The sequence below is a fragment of the Vitis riparia genome, chromosome 4, assembly GCF_004353265.1.
Source record: "Vitis riparia cultivar Riparia Gloire de Montpellier isolate 1030 chromosome 4, EGFV_Vit.rip_1.0, whole genome shotgun sequence".
NCBI classification, from domain to species: domain Eukaryota; kingdom Viridiplantae; phylum Streptophyta; class Magnoliopsida; order Vitales; family Vitaceae; genus Vitis; species Vitis riparia.
Genome location: NC_048434.1, coordinates 5,125,686 through 5,145,221, shown reverse-complemented (window position 1 = coordinate 5,145,221; position 19,536 = coordinate 5,125,686). Strand labels below are relative to the sequence as shown.

Below are 19,536 nucleotides of genomic sequence, written 5' to 3'. Positions count from 1 at the left end.
TATTCCACTTTAATAAATGCAATGTCCCGAGCCACACTACCATAAAAGAGAGTAATGGGCTATCATTGTCTTATAGACCTTGAAAGACTGGTAAATGACAATGAATATGAAGATTTTTCTGAAAAAGTAACGAAGCACTAGCCACACCTTTCTGTGGGAAGTCTCCAAGGACCAAACAAGAAGCAATGAGCACATCTACCACAAGTTTAACTGGTAAATATTAGAGAGAGCAAACACCCACCACCCAGTTCCAGGCATTGAAAGATCTTTTTGCTCCTTCCCTAACAAATTTTCTCCACAACTATTTACAGAATGCATTGCTGGGCTCAATCTACAACCCTAGAAGGTAGGACTAGTAGAGAGATGCACATTATCATCTCCATACTTCCTACTATCAAAAGCATTCATTGCTGTCTTACAAACAAAAACTATTACTTAGAAATATAGCTAACTGATAAGAATTTAGGAGGACTATTTATCCAAACTTTTAGCTACAATAATACATGCCTTCCTCATTTCAGGTGTTAAAAGTGCAGAAATGTAAAGAAAAGTACAGAGAAAGAAAGGCTTCTACCCATTAAACCTAATGTTCTTCCTCTGCTATACCTAATCTTAATCCTACAACAAACCCTATGCCTAACCAATTGAATTCTATCAACAAAAATTCTGAGCTTGAAGGACGGCTTCGAAGGCGACTGTCATTGGCAAGAAAACGAAGAATGGTATATATAGTATCTTCTGTTCAACATGTTTTGGACTTTTGGAACTTCACTCAACCAACCACGTAAGTTACATTGAGCCTAACCATGTCCTTGAAGACTGTACAAATGCTAGAATCAACCTTGCTATGTAGGATTGGAGGATTAAATCCTGCTGAAGTTATTCCAACCCAATATCCAGGTGACAATCATATCCAACTTAGCCTGGTAGGACATCAGTATTGATTCTACTCCTGATCAGCGTTGATTCTAGACACCAGCTATTGGCATTTCTATACAATGAAGCCCTAGCAAGTTCTAGGATAGGGTGACTAAGACCTGACCAGTAGAACAATAAAACCTAGCATGTTTTGCATGGCAAGTTGCACCTCCTCATTCTTCTGTGTGAAACGCCACCCAAAATGGCAACTAATGTGGCATCTACTATGGGCAGATCAAGCAAGGTTGTATATAAAGAGGGAAAAGCTCATATGAACAGTAATGGAAGGACATTGTAGTTCATGCTTTGTCTTTGATCAACATATTTTCAGTTATCAAAACCTTGTATAAGTTACAACTGAGAACATAATACTTTGAAATGTTTTTGTGCTTTTGCTTGCTCAATCGTATAAGCCCTCCTGCTCCCAGACATCAACAAGAAAATCTACCATTTCCTGTCAATTGAAATCAAATGTACAGTCAGGAAACGCATGCTTTATTGACCAAAAAATAACAGGGCCCAAAACCACCACATCTGAGCAAACTTACAGGGAGAGGGATAGGCTGGGGGAGAGGCTTGTTGGTCCCCAGTAAACTCTCATATGTTGCATTCCAACTGCAATACATTGCAATAGAATCAACTATAAATAGTAAGATCAGAAAGGAAAAAAATGGCAACAAAAATTATTACAAATAAGGCCTGCTTAAGCAACCCCTAAGTAACTATTACAGGAAAGTGTTTTCTACATAGGATTTGGCTAGCTTTAATTGTAGTGCATGAGAAAAGCAAACTGGATAGAGTTGATAAAAAATCAAGTGTTACTTGGTCAAGTCCCTGCATCAACTGGAATCTGGATTGGCTCTTAAGTAGATGTTCCATGCCTCAAAAATGATCTTCTAGCAATTTGGAAGATGGATTGGTTTACAATAAACAAGATCGAGGTAAAGAATTTTGGTTGCATTAAACATCCCCAGGACATTTTAAACCAAGGTACAGTTAACTAACCCATGGTCAATAGAAGTTTCCGACCTTATTCTGGGTTCGTGAACTTGTTTCCTGTTCTGAGACTTTTGATTTCCAATCCATTGCTGCCTTGTCTGATTCCAGAGAAGCAAACCTGCATTAGACGAAGTTCCATTGTCATATTCACTCCATCAAAAAGGTACATATAGATGCAGGTGGGAAGGTGTCAGCTAGCCAGCTGGTAAATTCTCTGGGCAATGTACCAAAAACCTGGATCAAACCCTATCTTTCAGGTTGCAGGATTTTTGGTTATCAGAGAGGACCACCCTCATCTATTATGTAGGCAATGGTCTTTGAAGAACACAAAAAATAAAAAAAAATGAAAAATAAAAAAGAAATAAAATTAAATTAAAAAACCAAAATGAAGAAGAAAGCAGATACAAAGTAACCGCAAAACAGCAATGTGAGATATCGCATGAAAGAGGACCCTCAAAATCCTTTTTTCCCATGACAAAGACATGAAGGTGTACAACATGTCCGATTAGCTTCATAAACCCCAACACAGATCCATGTACCAAAAAGCACAAAAGCAAAATAGTACAGAAAAAACAAAATGTTGAATGGCCATAGCAATCCATGCATTTCACTTCAGCATCTTTCTTGAATTTTACTTTATTTTTTTCAATTGCTATTGAATAAAAAAGACAAATAGAGGCAGCATCTTATAGGAGCAGGGCCACAAATTGTTGCAGAAGCCATTAATGTTAGTTGGATTGTAGCCATTGTTTTATTAAAACTGGACCAGGCACCAGACTGGAAAAATATCTGGGTCAAGGTCCCATGGTTCTCCTTTCAGTCCAGCTGACAGCCTGTGAAGCAGAAAGTAGTTTTAAACAAAATAAAATGGGAAAAATGATAACTCCAAAAATCCAAAAATTATCTAATGTGATTTAAAAGCATGATACTAAAAATATGTCATAGTTTGTACCTCAAACTATTTTTTCTTGATATTCAAACACTCAAACAATTCTGTATACCAACCAAAATGGAAGTGGGAACAGCTGAACCATCTGGTTTATCCAAAAAGATTGGTAGGAATCTGAATCTTGAAACAGCTGCAATCAAATGACCATCAAATGGCCCTAGCTACAGTACTCTAGGAGTCCTCCCACAAACTACAAATGTAGATAATATTGATAGGAGCCCTCAGCAGCATCCTAAATAGGAAAAGCTGAAATGGTGTGCAAAACACATAATTTGGGACACATCCATAATGGTCCAATGGTTGTATGTATGGAAATCAAACATGAGCCTTGGTAATATATCGATGCAAAAGTTAACAGATAAGGACTTGCCATGATTTACAAATTCAGGTGGGTTGCTTGTGCTGCCCGCATTACTGTGGGGATCAAAGGTTTGGTTTGATGTGCTGATAGATGAAATGCTTCCTTGGGACTGAACTGCACTATTGTCCATCTCACCTGTGCTAGTGCTCCAGAAATCCTCTACTGGGCTAGGTCTCATTGCTGTTCTTCCTTGAATTGTCAGTCCCTTTGGTGACTCATACACACCAATAATCTCTGTGGGCTTACTACAGCATCCAAGACAACCTCTGCTCTGTTACAAATCAGGTTTAACCAGAAAATTGATTAGTACTAACTACCAACTTCTCCATTCTTTTTTGATTAGCAAATGATAATATATTAAAACCGCCAATAAAAAAAAGAGGCACACATCGTTCACAGGAAGTATACATCTAAGAAGAAAAAGGAAGAAAGAAACAACCAACTATTACAATCCTAATTTAATATTTAGTGCTCAACCACACAATGTCTATCAAGGATGGGAACCCATCTTGAACATCATCCTGAAGAGAGCAACAAGACCACATGTATACATATTAGAAACTAGGGAGTCCTTAAGAGATTTGCAAGCGGCCAGAATTATACATATTAACAGGCAGAGTAGTAATATGAGCATAAAATACAAAATATACACTTTCTAGATGCAGGGCTTAATTCCTTTTCCTTCTCCTCACCCTCCCCCCTCCTGCCGCCCACCAACCACTCATTTTCAATTTGGCAGTTTTTATACACCACTGGATACCACACACACACACACATCTACATGTACATAAACATCCTATAACTCCAGAGTTTTCACTCCCCACCACAAGAAAGGAATTTTGTGGAAAACTTATCATAGTGTTTTCATGAGATTATTAATGAAATTTCACTAAAAAAAAAATTATTCAATAAACATGAAAAAATCACCATAAAATTTACACAGGTCAACTGTTGTAAGACAGATGAGTATGCAATCCTGAAAACAGTTCCAAAGAACATCTGGAATCACATTTATGCAAAATCAAAACAGTTCACACATTCACCAATCTCGGCCATAATACCTTTAAGTATAGGCAAATGATATAGATTATATTAAAGATACAATTGTATTGGAGAACACCTAGTCTATCAAAAAAAATTGAAGCACACCTAGCAGAAAAGGGGCCACACCCTAATACACAGGAAATAAATGCCTCCGGGCAGACAAACTGAAACAAAATTTACATTTAACATCCCGTGTCAAATCTTTCACCAAAAAAGGAATTCTAGGGATAAAAGGCTAAACTATGTACTTTTGAAATTGGTGTGATACAAGGGAATTAATGATTTGAAGGACATGTGAGTTAGACAATATCATACCTTTTACAGGCATTAGTAAAGGGGCAGACCCTAGATGATATCATAACCCATGTGCACATTCCTACCAGTAAATTAGACCAAAAAAAAAAAAAAAAACCAAGTCACAAATTACCAAATCATTCATATCTAAAATGATAACAAAATCTATGGATCATCATCATACGCTTAAACTAGTCTAATTAATGCAAAGTAAATGATCGGATAAGAATGTGAAAGTTAGACAGTAGTACAATGTATTCACATTATTGAGTGAACTCTAACTCAACTGAACTAACCCAACTCGTTAACAAAATGGATACTCACCGTACGAACCTGAAATTTACTTCTCAATTGAATCACTTGAGTTGGCTTAGAGTAATTCAGAAGCCCTTTGAGTTGAGTCAACTTGTTAACATTATGCAAACAAGAAGGAATCATAAAAAAGATTCCTTTTCCGACTAATTTGAGTGTCCCAAGACAATAATGACCACAAACTATGTCATGAGAAAACCTAATTCATGTAGAAGACAAGAGGTACCCTCTTCCAACCTTTTTATAAATGCTGAACATCTGCTCAGATTACATAATTACGTGTACATTTGTATCAGTGTATTTCACTGAAGAAGTGTATGTGTATTGTAACCATGAGGTGGCTTGCAAGTCTCCAAGCAAGCTCAACTCACTAACCTTAGGGTATGTAGAGCTTTTAAAAAGTCACATTGCTGAGCTAGGTGACGAGATCTAAATCAGAGATCCCAAAGCATAAGTAGAAGAAAGGAAAAGTGAAAGAGCTATATAAGCAAGGAGATGGACCAGGAAAAAGAAAAGGTAAATGAATTTCCAGTAATTTCAGCAGAGTTACCAGTTGCTCAGCAAGGAATCAAGTTCACAATTGTCAAGTCAAACAAACGAAAGCAATTAGTTCCTTATGGACCTTTAGGAGAATAATAGTGCGTATTGTTAGGTCCACCGGCAACATTAAAAGAGAACCTCAAGCATGAGGACAAAGCATGAAGGAATAATTTGTGGAATTACATAACCTAGAACCTCAAGCAAGGAAATAAAGAATAAAGGAATACATGGTAGAACTACATAAACTAAAAACATAAGCAGGAAATCGCAAATGCTATTATTCTATGGTGAGGCATTAAAAAAATAAGAAACTACAAAGGTAAGATGCACATCCTCCATAGAAGTTTCAAAATATTATTATCAGTACCAACATTATTGAAGTTCAAAATTTCTTCCAACTATTGGGTCCTCCACATGAATTCCATCCATTCAATTTGCTTTTTCCAAGGCTGCATCATCCACTATAGCACATGCCTTTAAATCCATACTCAGTATCAGTTCTGTTAAGCAGAGACTGTCTCTATTACAGCTTGCCACTGCATTAGTGGACTTCTTCCAAGCTCTGGCAACTAATTTGCAGCCTATACTGGACTATCCAATGAGGTCTTCCAAACTTTTGCTACTCATCCATCATTCTCAAGCACTGCTACGTTCATTAAAAGCTTCTATCTAGCCCAGATTTGTTTTTGTCTTAACTCCTATCAAATTACAAAAGATACAGCTTGTTTTTTCACAGTTACAAGAACATCTAGCCAAACCAGTAAATGACTCTAAAACTGTCACCCTATCCTACTCCCCACAACTCTTTGCTGCAGGCAACCTTCTCACATGTGTGCAGCACATGTCTGCTTCTAGCATAAATTAAATTGCAATAAACTAGCGGACATCTAGTGTTATGAGCTTCCTGAAGAAAAAGACTCTCAGTACACCAAAATCACAATAAATTCCAAAGGATCGCGTTTCAAGAAATAATCCCTAACTTTTCCTTTGCTTATCAAAAAAACCTAAGCCCTAAACCTTTCCACTATCTAAAACAAGTTCCTTGTTATAAGAACAGAAACATACTTTATTCATTTTCAAACACAAATTAGGAAAGAAAAATCATATCTTCATTTCTTACACTGAAAAGAGCCCTGCATTTATCCTTAAGCATTTTTATCATCAACAGCGCAAGAGCACGAATATAAGCTCCAGAAAATCGTAAAAACGAACAGCACGGTTTCTTTCCAAGGCATCCCTCCACTTGAATAAGCAGACAACACCTAGAATCCATAGCTTCTATGACATCTAATGTAAAAGATAGGTATTCTATGTATGGAATAATCAGTTTCAGGACTTCAAGAAAAGAATGGCCAATAAAAGAGGCCTCCAACAGGTCCCTGAGTTTACTCACTCTCAAGCTTGCTTACAGAACAAGCAAACCCAAGATTCCAAACAAAGAAAAAGCAAACTTAAGCTACACAATAAAACCACATCACCACAATTAAGCCAAGTAGCTTCTTTTAGGCATTGTTGAGTCCTGATTTTCAGTTTCTAAAGTTACAATTAGTTAAGGAGGACAAATCTAAGATTCATTGTTTTGGTTTTTCTTTTATTACCTTTTACTGACAACCAAACTTAAAAATTTATTTACAGTCCAGCTTTGCTCCTGTTGAAATTGACAAAAATAAAAATAAAATAAAACTTAATCATATGTTTCATTCTGTTTAGATTTCCCAGAAAAAAAAAAAAATCTCAACCATAGCAAAAGGGTAGCATCAATTTCAACTAAGCAACGTTTTGGCCCTCCTAATCCCAGAAAATGAGAAAACTAAAATTCATAAGTTCAATTTTTTTTTGTCCCTAACTTTTCTCACCAAGCAAACAAAACCCTAAAAAAGATAGCATGACCAATCCGAACAGGCCATGTTAGTTTCAGTTAAGCTTGTCACATCCAAATTTTCATTTTTCATTTTCTAAATAACCAAACAGAACTTGACAAGAACCAACTTAAGTGAGTTTAGTATAGTAGATATCTTTGCTTCCATAATTGAAAATAATAAAAGTGAAAAATTCTACTTTTCTTCTCCTTTTTGTTTCAATTTTTCCAGCAATGAACAAAACCTAAAGCAAGCATCTCAATTAATCCAAATAATCGTATTAATCTCAAATGAGCTGATGTATATTCTAAAATTCATAATTTTTATTTTCTTTTCATTTTTCCTTCACATCTCTGCAACCAAACAGAGATAAGGATTAAAAAAAAAAAAAAAACACCCAACAACAAATATAGGGTACCTCAAAAATAAATAAAATAAAAACAAATAGATTTTCCCGATCAGAGAAAACTGAATAACTCACCCCATGCATGCAACGATATGACAAATCCAAGACGGAACAGATCTGCAGATTTGCATTTATGAAGAAAAACAAAGCATCACAGCCGATAACTTCTGAGAGGAAGGTCGAGTCCAGAAAGGAGAGATCTGAAGAATCTGCAAGCAAGAGGAAGACAAAAACAAAGCGGTTTCAGATTAATCAAGAGCAAACAGAAGAGAGAGAGCTGTAATTGCTGTTTGGTTCCCGAGAAAAAAAGAATCATATTTTGATTGGACTTTTGTTTCCCGGAAAACTAACAGAGGGATGTGTAGTGTGTTATTGAAATTTGAAACCTCAGAAATGGCATATTGGATGGGATTAGGGGGCGCTTTCGACGGGTCGCTCCTTCGTCGAAACGGTTCCCCCCTTCAACCCAAGAGCCGTTTCCTTCGCCTTTTTCTGGGCTGTTATTGTCGGATGTGAATGAAAACATGCTTTGGCAGCCAAAGCTTTCAGTTGCTTCAGTTGAAAATTTTGCCACCTGGCAAATATCTTGAAATTGGATCTCCTTTTCATCGTTATCATCTCAAAATTAATATTATCACTTTTATATTCACATTTTTAAAAAATCAATAACTTTAGTTAATTATTTTTCAAAATAATGATTGAAAATATATCTTCTTGTTTTTATTTTTTATTTATGGAAAAATATTGTTTCTTATTATTATTATTATTATTTAAGTTATCAACTCTTCAAATTATCAATAATTAATTTAAAATTTAAAATAGTATAAAATAAAATCTTCAAAATATTTGTGTGACCTCTTCTATGAGATTAATTAATTGGAAAATAAATACATAAATTTAAGTTTTTGACTTTTCTACTATGGTGTCCTGCATCATGGGTATTAATATCTTCTAAGTGTGATTAGAGTTTCACAACTATGATTACTGTCGGGCGATCATCACCCGTACCAAATTCACAGATAGGACCGACCTAGCACAATAATGACAGTGGAAGCTTATGAGAACACTATAGTTAGGATTGCCTTCAAATGTGGTCTACCTCCTAACTTTGATTTATATACATCATTACACAAGAAGAAGGTTAAAATTATGGAAGAGTCCTTTTTTGGGGCTTACAAATATGTCGACATAGAAGAATTTACGGCTAATGTAATTTCAATAAGAATAACCTAATTACTTGTTGAATTACTAATTTTCCATTTTGGCTATTTCGGTCAACTTGGATAAAGAAAAAGGTTAATAAGTAATTCCCTTGAGACAAAAAAAATTCGGCCTTGTAATGGATTTGCAAAAAAGTAGATTTTATTATTAATGCAAAGTAAAATTAGTGTCATACTTTAATTGGTGTTCTAATTCTTCTTCATGTTGTCATTGACACTCTTAGCAACAACCTTCTCATGTTTTTTTCTTTTCACCTCAAGGGACAAAGATTTGCTTAGAAGGGCTTCCTTGTCAACTACCCACTTGTTTTTGGCACGATGTTTCCTAGGGTGGCAACGACATAATAATATGAAGCTGCCCAAAAATGAAGGCTGTCTTGAAGTGAAAACTCCATGCGCACGACATGAGAGTATAAAAGTATCAAGACACGATGCTTCCTAGGGTGGGAACGACATAATAATGCGAAACTGTCCAAAAGTGGGGGCTACCTTGAAGTGAAAGTTCCGTACGCATAATATGAGAGTATGAAAGTATCAAAGTATCATTACATTTTAGACATACTTCATCTTATTAAAATGAGGGAGTAGTGTGGTATTACTTACTTCTTAGGCATCAGTATCTAAAAACTATGTTTAGTGTTTGATAACTTTGATGACACTATGATTATTGTCTAATAATTTTGGTTATTCTTCGATAACTATGAATATTACTGTGTGAAAACTATAATTCTTACCAATTTGGTACATACAAATCGACCAAACACAATAAAGGGGCCAATAACTTAATTGATTATTTCTCAAGGTAAGCTCTCATGCCTGCATAGGATAAGGATGATACATGTCTCATGTACAAAATATTTAGGAACAAATCCCACATTCCAATGATCACTATTATTACCCACGTAAAGGAAATGCATAGTAAATTTGAAACAAGCATAATAAGAGGATTCAACTTCTTCCAATCAAATAATCATAGGAAAGGATCTTCAATCAAGCTAAATATATTGAAGATATTCTCAAATGACTTAAGATAAAACATACAAAGGGTACGACAACTCTCATGAGCTCATCTGTTGAACTTGACAATTGATCTCATCTTTGCATGAAAACAAGATAAATTTAAGATTTTTATATGAAAATAAATATTTTTTTTTCAATTTTTTTAAAGCTGGCATCAAATGAATATTTCCTATGATTCATTTTCTTCAACACAATGTATTATTTCCTATTTAGTTTCATCTTTAAATAAAATAAACTAGTGTGGCTTAAGTACACTATTTATTTATTTTTTGTTTTTTTCCAATGTATAGAATAGTTCATGCTAGGTGGTAAGGATGGGTGGAAGGAACTCAGATACGGTGCCAAGGACACGAGCCTTGGTGTCAGGAAAGAACTCAGTCTCCGGCAGCGCAGTGACGGTGCCATTCTGGTTGACTTGGACTGGGTAACTGAGCAAATGCCCTGGAAGATCTGCCACCAGCGTGTCACTTGAATACGCTCTCCAGTTCCTCTCAGCAGACTCGTTTACTACTCTCACACATTCCTCGCTTTCTGGATGGAGGAAGGAGGCATCGTGCCCACCAAGGTGCTCATACCATAACGCCAATCGAAAACCATGGATCGCACCCCTCCCCCTCTCCTCGGTTGCTGCTAAATGATGTGGCTGGTACCCTCCCATGGCTATCTCTGTGTCTCTCCCACCATCCATTGACCTCTGGTTGATGTTGGCCGACCCAATGATTATGTACTCATCGTCCACTGAAAAAACCAAACACAAACACACACATGAACATAGTACCGCAAAGAATGCAAGTTGAAGGAAATAGAAGCTGCAGTTATGACTTACCTATCATCATCTTTGAATGAACATAGATCATGAAACGCCGAGACTGCTGAGCTCTCATGTAATCACTACCCTCTGCTGGTTTCTCTTTAGGCTTATATTCATCGGCATTGATCAGCTCACGGTTGCCAAGGCAGAAGAATGTTAAATAGTCCCTCGGGTTTGCGTGGATTCCCCTGGCTTGAAGAGCTTGGACAATATCAGTATACATCATTTCCATTGTTCTCCTCTGCCAATCTAATATTGCCTGAACGGAAGCGCTCTCGGGTATGCCTTCTGGCCACAGTGGGATTACAATGTAAACAGTGAACCTCTCCCCTGCCTCAATCTTGCTGACAATCTTTAGTGAGAGCTCCTTGGGTATGAGATTCAATGCATTTATATCTTCAACCTTGATGTCTTTTGCAGCCCAGTCAAAGGAGCTTCCAATGAAATACTGATTCTCGATGTAAATGAAATGCCTTGCCCGTCGAATGGCGTTGATATAAGCATCCTGAATGCTTCTGTCGATGAGACTATTCTTTGCAGTAATAAGGCCACGATCTGCTGCCTCTCGGGGCTTTTCAGGGAAGGGAAAAGCAGCAGCCCCGCCATCAATGGATCTGAATAGCTGAACATTCCATGTTTCAGGGTCTTCCAGTGTGGTAACTGGGGATGGGCGGATTGTGATTTGTTCAAGCTTGCTCAGTGGAAAAAGACCATCTTCTCCGACTTGCTTCCTCCACCTCTGCTCAAAGTTATACAAGACATCCCAAGCAACAGCGCCTTCTAGCCTGCAATGAATATCATGCCAGGGCTCCCTTGGTCCACCTTTGGTGATGGAAGCTCCCGGGAAATTGGGCTGATGGAAATCATCATGATGGATTGTGCCCAAAGTCCTGAACAGGGGATGTTCTTGTGTGTCATATCGCCCACCACAAAGATCAATGCCACCAACAAAACTCACAATCCTCCTCTTCTCGTACCCTATATCAGCCATTTCGCTGTCTACCACAACTGTTTTCTGATGATGAGTAAACATAGTAGAAGTTTCAAATCCCTGAACTGTACTTCGTCCCCTGTCAGAATAACGGGGGCACAGAACACAACGCACCTTTGTGTCCCGGAAGTAATCCGCAGTTTCTTGATCATGGGTTTCCATCAAGCCATCCTTCTTTAGCGCCTCAACTGAAGTTCTGTCGTCCCAAATAAGCATAAGGACTCTCACACCTTGACCCGCCTTCATTTTGAGCAATTCCCCAAGTGTCATCATAATTTGAGATGGCTTTGGCTCCATTGAGTCCCTTACCAAGGTGATCTTAGTATACACAGACCATCCAGTTATGTATATCAAGTGTTGGGCGCGGTATATAGCATAAAAAATGTCCTCCCAGCACCTGTGGTATTCATGAAACCTTCCTCCGGAAAGAGGGAATTGAGGCTTACCGCCATGGGGGACATGGGCATCTTGGTAGAGTGAAACTTTGCAACCCTGCCTCTGCATGAAGAATGTGCACGGGACTTCCCCCAACTCAGGATTGAGAATTCCTTTTGACCAATCGCTCTGTTTCTTGGCATGGAAAAAGTGCAACTTCACATGGATTCTAGAATGGCCTGGTAAAGGATTTCTGTCTTCATCCAATATCTCCACCTGCAGATCCACTTCATGCCCCGATTTGATTGCCTCAACAGAAACATAGGCTCTTCCAATCAGTCTTGCTCCAACAGGATTATCTTCTTTGATTGTGAATATGATGTTGGAAATCCGGTGGGCACAGTATATTCGAAAGGACTCGAACCACCGGGGCTTGGAATATCGTCGATTTTCTATCAGCCTGGTCCGCGCCACCCTCGCCTTTTCAAGATCCACTGTTGCATAGAGTTTGGAACCAATAACCTCCACAGCATACTCAATGAGTAAGCATCAAGAAAGAGAAAACTAATAGAGAATTTAAAGATTGGAAAACTGTAATCTAACAAAGGAATACCTCAGGCCTGCACAGTACCATTCTCTTCACTTCCCCTAACAATCTTTTTGGTAAATTCTGTGTCCTGCTTGTCTGCACATTTCCACAAAGAAAACAAATAAGGACCCGCTCCCTCTTAAGTAGATATTGATATTGTTTTTATTATATATATATATATATATATATATATATATATATATATATATTATATAATTCAAGAATTTCCCCCGAATGAAAGCCCATATCAAAATCAGTTCTTATATCATTTGTAATGGTCTATTCCCTATTTTGTACATATTATCCACTTTGTTCCAATCAACTTTCCCGGCATTAAAACATGTCTACACAATTACGAGCAACCACTAGTCATGGAATCCAAAACTTTTTCCCTATTCAGAAATGGAGATCACATTATAAATATATTCAAACTCAATTGTAGCTGTGTTAAAACTTTGCAATCTCATGAACCAACTTCATTCATCTTCTTTAAACTAAAATTTCTTAAATTCCCATTTAACCTTATGCATGGTTTGACAAAATTCAAAGTAATCAAAAGGCTAAATGGCCATTGGATTCATAAAATATTTTATGCTTTGACTTGATATTGTGATTCAAGTATATACCTTGATGATGTGACCACACTCACATCCGCCGTATAGCCTATCAATGTCAAATATGGTGGCATAAAGGGTGCCGTGGAGTACGAAGGGAGCAGCCATCACCCACCTGAATGAAGCACTTGAACAACGTGAACAACTATCTAACCAAAACAAAAAACAAAAACAAGAAGACAATCAGAATTAATTTACCCTTTGTTTGGTTGCCGGGACTACTGCAGAAAAGGAAATTCCAGAAGTCTTTTCAGTTGTTAAGCTAATAGAAAGAAAACCCAACACGGCCCAGCAATTGTATGGGACTTGTCCCCTGTTTGGTTGCCAAGAAAATAGGATTGGAGGATTATGGAAGTCTTGTAATCTCAAAACAGAGCACATAAAAATATATATACGGACACAGAGAATATCAAGCCTTCTTGGTTTGAAGTAAGAGATATCTTGGTAAGAGTAGAGAGAGAGTTTTAGAGAGAGAATATGTTCCCGCCTTCTTCCCTGCTTACATCTCCAGAAAGGAAAATGTTTTCTCTTCTCAAGCAAAATGTTGTCTTCACTCAACAGATTTTCCATGAACTCTGCTTCCTTAAGATTCTGCTAACAAGCATGAATGAAATGTAGGCCTTTAGATTAAAAAAGCAGGAAAATTTCCTACAAGGTGACAAACCCCTTAAGTCTGTCTTTTTCATTTTTCTTTTTGGATTTTTTCAATATTTTTTATGGGTTGGGCTTGGGCCCTTAATAGCCATAACCCATATTGATTCCTTATACCATGGTACAAGTTTATTTAAAGGAAAAAAAAAAGTATTAAATTGATATCTACTACATTTTCAATGGAACCATTGAAGTTAACAATGACACAAAGAAATGTAATCAAAGCAAAAAAAAAAAAAATGATTAAAATATGAAACCATATGATCAGTATATGATACAAACAAACAATATTAATATAAAGAAATATAATTAAGGTACGAGGAGATGAGACCAAAATAAATGATATAAATGAATGAAATTCAAATATAAAAAATCACGGGATTTAGGTCGTAGATGTGACAAGTGAAACCTTTATTTAAACTATGAAATTAACCCCTCATGTCCTTTATTACTATTTAATTTCATAGGTCATTTTCCATGAATGAATGGTTTGGGTAAGGTGATGTCCTTTTCATTTGAAAATTTTCATTAAATTATCATAATTTTATTAATTTATATCATAACTACCTCCATTACATGCATCAAAGTAATTTGTCAAACCAAATTACCTCAGAAATTTCCTTTGTGTTAAAAAAGGAATGCAGTACTTAAACCAATCCACCTCTGCCAACAACCTTACCTTTTCAATACCATTCCCATTAATCTAAACCCTCATTTTCTTAGCTTCCAAACAAAGAGAAAACACTTAGTTTTCCACACGATTCACTAGTCTCATTACCCAGTAAAGCACATTTCTTATCGTATACGTTGGAGCTTTGAAATGAAGTTCGAACTTGATTTCACTTAGCTTTTTACATAGTAATGAAGGGTGTAGACTTGGAGGACAATGTAACTTGGGAGTCAACATGGGAAGATGGATGTGTAGTTGGAGACTTTTATTGCAACTAAGTACTTGGAGACGTCCACCGACAATTCATTTTCTCTGCAGCTTCATTATACTCTCTCATAATTCATCTCTCATCATCCATCACCTCCCGTACTTCATGCTCTCTGCAACTCCTTGAATCTTTCTCTTTCTCATTTACAGATGGTGTCTGCTACTAAGAAGTTCAGGGGTGTCAGGCAGCGTCAGTGGGGCTCTTGGGTGTCAGAAATCCGCCACCCTTTACTGTAAGTTTCGATAAAAATATCACTGGAAATACCATTGTATTAGTTATATGTATACGTGTTTGATTATTTGCTTTTTCTTTGTATGGTGAGATAGGAAGAGGAGGGTGTGGCTGGGGACATTCGAGAGCGCTGAGGCAGCCGCGAGAGCATATGATCAGGCCGCCATACTGATGAATGGACAGAACGCAAAGACCAATTTTCCGGTTGTGAAGAATGATCAAGGAGAAGTTAAGAGTAGTGCTGGTACTGATCATGAAGATCATGACTCCCCATTATCGCGCAAGGCGCTGTCTGAAATCCTTACCACCAAGCTGAGGAAGTGCTGCAAGGACCCTTCTCCTTCCCTCACTTGCTTGAGGCTCGACACTGATAATTCTCATCTGGGGGTATGGCAGAAGCGCGCTGGGACACGCTCAGGGTCCAGCTGGGTGATGAGAGTTGAGCTTGGGAAGAAGGATGGTCAAGTTTCTGATGAAAATTCTTCGTCCTTTTTGCGGTCACCGAGGGGCGGAGCTGAAGCCAGGGATGGTGTGGATGGAGAAGAAGATAGGATGGCAATGCAAATGATAGAAGAGCTTCTCAACTGGAATTGTCCTTGATCACACCCACAAGTGGGGCATAGCTAGAGTAAGTACTTACATGCAATGCAACAACATATATGCCATAGTTGCCTGTAAAGTAATACTATGTTTTCCTATACATTCCCGTGATATTACAGTATTTGAAAAGACTTAATGCATAAATTCCCGTGATATTACAGTGTTTTAAAAGACGTAATACATAAATACTTTTAATTTTATCAAAATAAATCATATAAATAATATTATGAAATGTCTTGTTACCAAAAGTTAGAGAAAACAATATCTGGTGCAAAGGGAGGATTTAAGCATTTGAGGTAGAACCCTAATATGGGTAGTCTGAGAGGGTCCTTACTCCATGGAAAGTCCTCAGAGAAGTTACCATTAATTGTAATTTGAAAGGGGTTAGTTGTATTGGCCGCCATTGGTAAGTGTAAGAAGCAGTGTAAGGAAAAGAGAGTGTAGATGATGTTATTTTCTGCACATGTGGCTGGTTGGTTAGGGTTGTAAATGAGAGAGTTAAATGCTACGGACCCACCAGTGGTCCAGTGGGTTGATGCAAACCCTCCATAAATGAAGTTTTGTATTTATGTCTGAAAGCAGAAAAAAGTCCTTCATTGCTATGTTTTCATGTCAGCACTTTTGTCACATGCAAACCCTCCGTATATGAATCCTTGCTTGGTTGATGATTTAGAATTTGTGGAATTTGGAATTTTTTTTTAGATGCCTGTCTAGATATATCATATATGTAATGTCTATACTGATTCTATAAAAGAATTAATACATGATTTATGCTTTTATTTACATTTGAGATCCAAAACTAATTCATAATTATTTTTATTTTCACTGAATTGGTAAATACAATGACACTTTGTTTGTGTCTAGAAAAAAGTGTAGAGGAAAAGAATGAAAAAGATTTTTTTTTTAAAAAAAAATGGGAGGAAAATCATAACATAAAAATTAAGTAAAAAATTATATATATTATGAAGGAATGGTAAAATAGGAAAATAATAAGAGAATATTTGAAGAAATTAAATTTTTTTTCCATGATATGTTATTTTATTTTTACTTTTTTTTTCTTGAACTTTCACATGCATTATGTTTGGTTCTTCAAAATATCAAGAAAAGAAAAAATAAATACGCAAAGAAATTTAAATATAATTAAAATTAATTAAAAATGCATATATTTTCAAATTATTTAACCTTTTATTAAAAAAGTTAAATATAAGTAAAATGAGTTTGCATTTTTTTTAAGAGTTTTTATATTTTATTAATATTACTATTATTTTTTATTTTTTAAAAACAAAAATAGGAAGGTATGGAAATAGCCGTTTACAATTTTTAAAATTACTTTCAATATTCTAAAATTTGAAAATAAATAAATATATTTTTTTAATTTCAAAATTTTTAAACAAATTTTGAAAATCATTAATTTTTTAATTCAAGGGTTTAAAAGTTCTTATATTTTATATCAAAATTACTATTATTTTTTATTTTTTAAAACAAAAAATAAGAAGTACATGTAAAGAGGCACTTAAGGCCTGTTTCACAAATGTTTTTGAGAATAAAAAACTAGAAAAACTCATTTGATAACCAAAAACTATTTTTTATTTTTTGTTTTTAAAAACAGAAAACAGAGTATTTTAAGATAACACTTTTTAATCATTTTCATTTGTTTTTTTATGATGTTTTAAAAAATAATTGTACAAATATGTAGAATGATTAAAAATAAAATACTTTACATAAAAATTATTTTTAAAACGTATTTAAAAATATATTAAGAATATTTTAAGTTTCTAAATAGACTTTTGTTCAACAAAATATCAAATAACAGTTTCAAAAACTGTTATCAAAAACTATTTTTCAAAATTGTTTTAAAAAACAGTTACAAAAACCGATCCTTACTAATCCATTTATAATTTAAACCAATAGGTAGTATGGCAATCAAGGAATTCCACATCAAGGAAGGTACACAAAATCTATCTTATAATTTTCGTATTTTCATTTTCATAAATATTTTATATGTATTGGTGGAGGGCAAAAACATCAATAACGAGCTATCACATTACAAAAGTTAAGAGGTGAGAGGATTGTCATTATCTATATATGTAAATCATGAATATGATAAATATGTCTCTATATCCATATGATTGATTGAAAAAAACTATTGAAATGATGAAATGACAATTACATTTTTGTATATATAATAGTAATAATACTAATAAAGGGAATATGCATAAGCACATTAATTGGTAAAAGTACATGTAGAAATTCAAATGTTAACCAATTGAAAAAGTTTCTTTCTCATTAATTGAGAAAGAAAATCAATAGTGAATTTATGGTATGAACTAACTTGATGGGTTCTCTTGTTTCCTTTTCATGTAAATCCATTTTTTTTTTTTAAAAAAGGATATATTTGGACCATATTTAATATCATCATATGAAGATTAATTAATATGAATATAGTATGCATGAGATAATGACCTTTAACATAATGTGTCACATTGGCTGATTTTTCAGATTAGGCATGGATGGTCCTTCTTTGTATGTCCCATTCAGATGTGGAATGAACATTAACCATCAATTTTATGGGAAATTTAGATTGATGAAAATTAATGTTATGTTTAGTTTTAGGAAAATACTAAGGCAAAACATGTTTAAAAAAAAATTATTTTTTTATATTTGATTTTACAATAGAAAATATCAAAGAAAATGAATTAAAATGAGTTATAAACTTACTTATTTTTAAATTATTTAATTTTTATATAGAAGAATTAAAATAAGTTAAATGTTTTTAATATATATATATATATATATTTTTTTTTTTCTTTTACTTTTATGTTATGTTTAATTCCAAAAATATATTTTTTAAAAAATATTAAGAAAAATGATTTTTTTTTTATTTGATTTTACAATGAATAATATGAAAAAAAAGTCAAATATAATTAAAATTAATTAAAAATTTATACATTTTTATATTATTTAATCTTTATATAAAAGAGTCAAAATAAATCAATTAAACTTAAAAATGTAAAATAATTTATTAAATTTAAATCTATTTTTTATTTTCTTTCCCTTAAATTTTACAAAAAAACGTAAACAAATGATAAATGTGCTTCATTTTTTAGTGTTCTTTTATGACTGAAATAAACCTCAACCCAAGGCACATGGTTTTTCTGATTATGTGGTTGGTTCTAAAAAAATATGGTAATTAACTACCCAAAAATACAAATAAAAAAGCATTAAAATATGGTAGTTCTCTATTATCATTATTATCATGAGTCACACAGAGGAGAGACCACTCGAACATGAATCAACCAATGAAATGACTTAAACTAGAAGAACCAAAAGGAATGGCCATAGAATTTTGGAGGGACCCTTGCGGAAAGGCCATGTGGTGTAGATTCATTAAAAATCAAGCTAAGATGCTGCTAACAAGACCATAAAGACAGAATAGACTTAAGGTGGACACAGCCCAGAGTGGTTGAGAAACAATCAATGCTTCCATTCACAATTCAGCAAGCTTTCTTAATGTGCAATCAATTGAATGGAGTAGGACACATTGTTTGGGCTTGTTTAATGTAAGGGTTAGGTGAGAAGGAATGATCATTTGACCTAGATGTGTGAGGCATTAAAATTTGCTATGTGTTTTAGGTTGGTTTTTTTTTTTTTTTAATTCCTGTGGTTCAAAGTCATCCATTGTGATTAATCTCCAATCCCTCTCCAAGTTTTCCTTAGGGGACCCTTGAGGATTACTTTTCGCCATTATAAGATTCTCCATTAAAGAAATTGAATCAGAAAATATATATACATATCAAAAGATAATGATTCTGAG

The 19,536-nt window shown here is 35.0% G+C and overlaps 3 protein-coding genes and 1 long non-coding RNA gene across 6 annotated transcripts; 1 reads left to right on the top strand and 3 right to left on the bottom strand.

Annotated features, from left to right (window-relative positions):
- Positions 1-1,147: 1,147 nt before the first annotated feature.
- Positions 1,148-8,188, bottom strand: LOC117913369. Of its 3 annotated transcripts, none has more exons than XM_034828323.1 (6): positions 8,069-8,188; positions 7,758-7,891; positions 3,237-3,493; positions 1,924-2,035; positions 1,467-1,533; positions 1,148-1,372 (listed from the first exon to the last, which is right to left on the bottom strand). In XM_034828323.1, the coding sequence occupies exons 2-6, from the start codon at positions 7,811-7,813 to the stop codon at positions 1,319-1,321; spliced, it is 546 nt and encodes a 181-aa protein (XP_034684214.1). In that variant the 5' UTR covers positions 7,814-7,891; positions 8,069-8,188; the 3' UTR covers positions 1,148-1,318. The 3 variants fall into 3 exon arrangements, with proteins under 3 accessions (XP_034684214.1, XP_034684215.1, XP_034684216.1); XM_034828324.1 differs by having other exon boundaries at positions 1,948-2,035; positions 8,069-8,187; XM_034828325.1 differs by lacking the exon at positions 8,069-8,188 and having other exon boundaries at positions 1,948-2,035; positions 3,237-3,498; positions 7,758-7,851.
- On the bottom strand, positions 2,496-3,112 carry LOC117913370. The gene is made up of 2 exons (XR_004651092.1): positions 2,870-3,112; positions 2,496-2,750 (listed from the first exon to the last, which is right to left on the bottom strand). It is a non-coding gene; the product is annotated as an uncharacterized LOC117913370 (long non-coding RNA).
- A 1,699-nt stretch (positions 8,189-9,887) lies between the features above and the next one.
- On the bottom strand, positions 9,888-13,778 carry LOC117912157 (phospholipase D alpha 1-like). Its single transcript, XM_034826647.1, has 5 exons — positions 13,501-13,778; positions 13,315-13,417; positions 12,713-12,784; positions 10,749-12,621; positions 9,888-10,660 (listed from the first exon to the last, which is right to left on the bottom strand). The coding sequence occupies exons 2-5, from the start codon at positions 13,408-13,410 to the stop codon at positions 10,224-10,226; spliced, it is 2,478 nt and encodes an 825-aa protein (XP_034682538.1). The 5' UTR covers positions 13,411-13,417; positions 13,501-13,778; the 3' UTR covers positions 9,888-10,223.
- Positions 13,779-14,786: 1,008 nt separating this feature from the next.
- Positions 14,787-15,882, top strand: LOC117912536 (ethylene-responsive transcription factor SHINE 2-like). The gene is made up of 2 exons (XM_034827146.1): positions 14,787-15,123; positions 15,218-15,882. The coding sequence occupies exons 1-2, from the start codon at positions 15,041-15,043 to the stop codon at positions 15,720-15,722; spliced, it is 588 nt and encodes a 195-aa protein (XP_034683037.1). The 5' UTR covers positions 14,787-15,040; the 3' UTR covers positions 15,723-15,882.
- Positions 15,883-19,536: the final 3,654 nt, after the last annotated feature.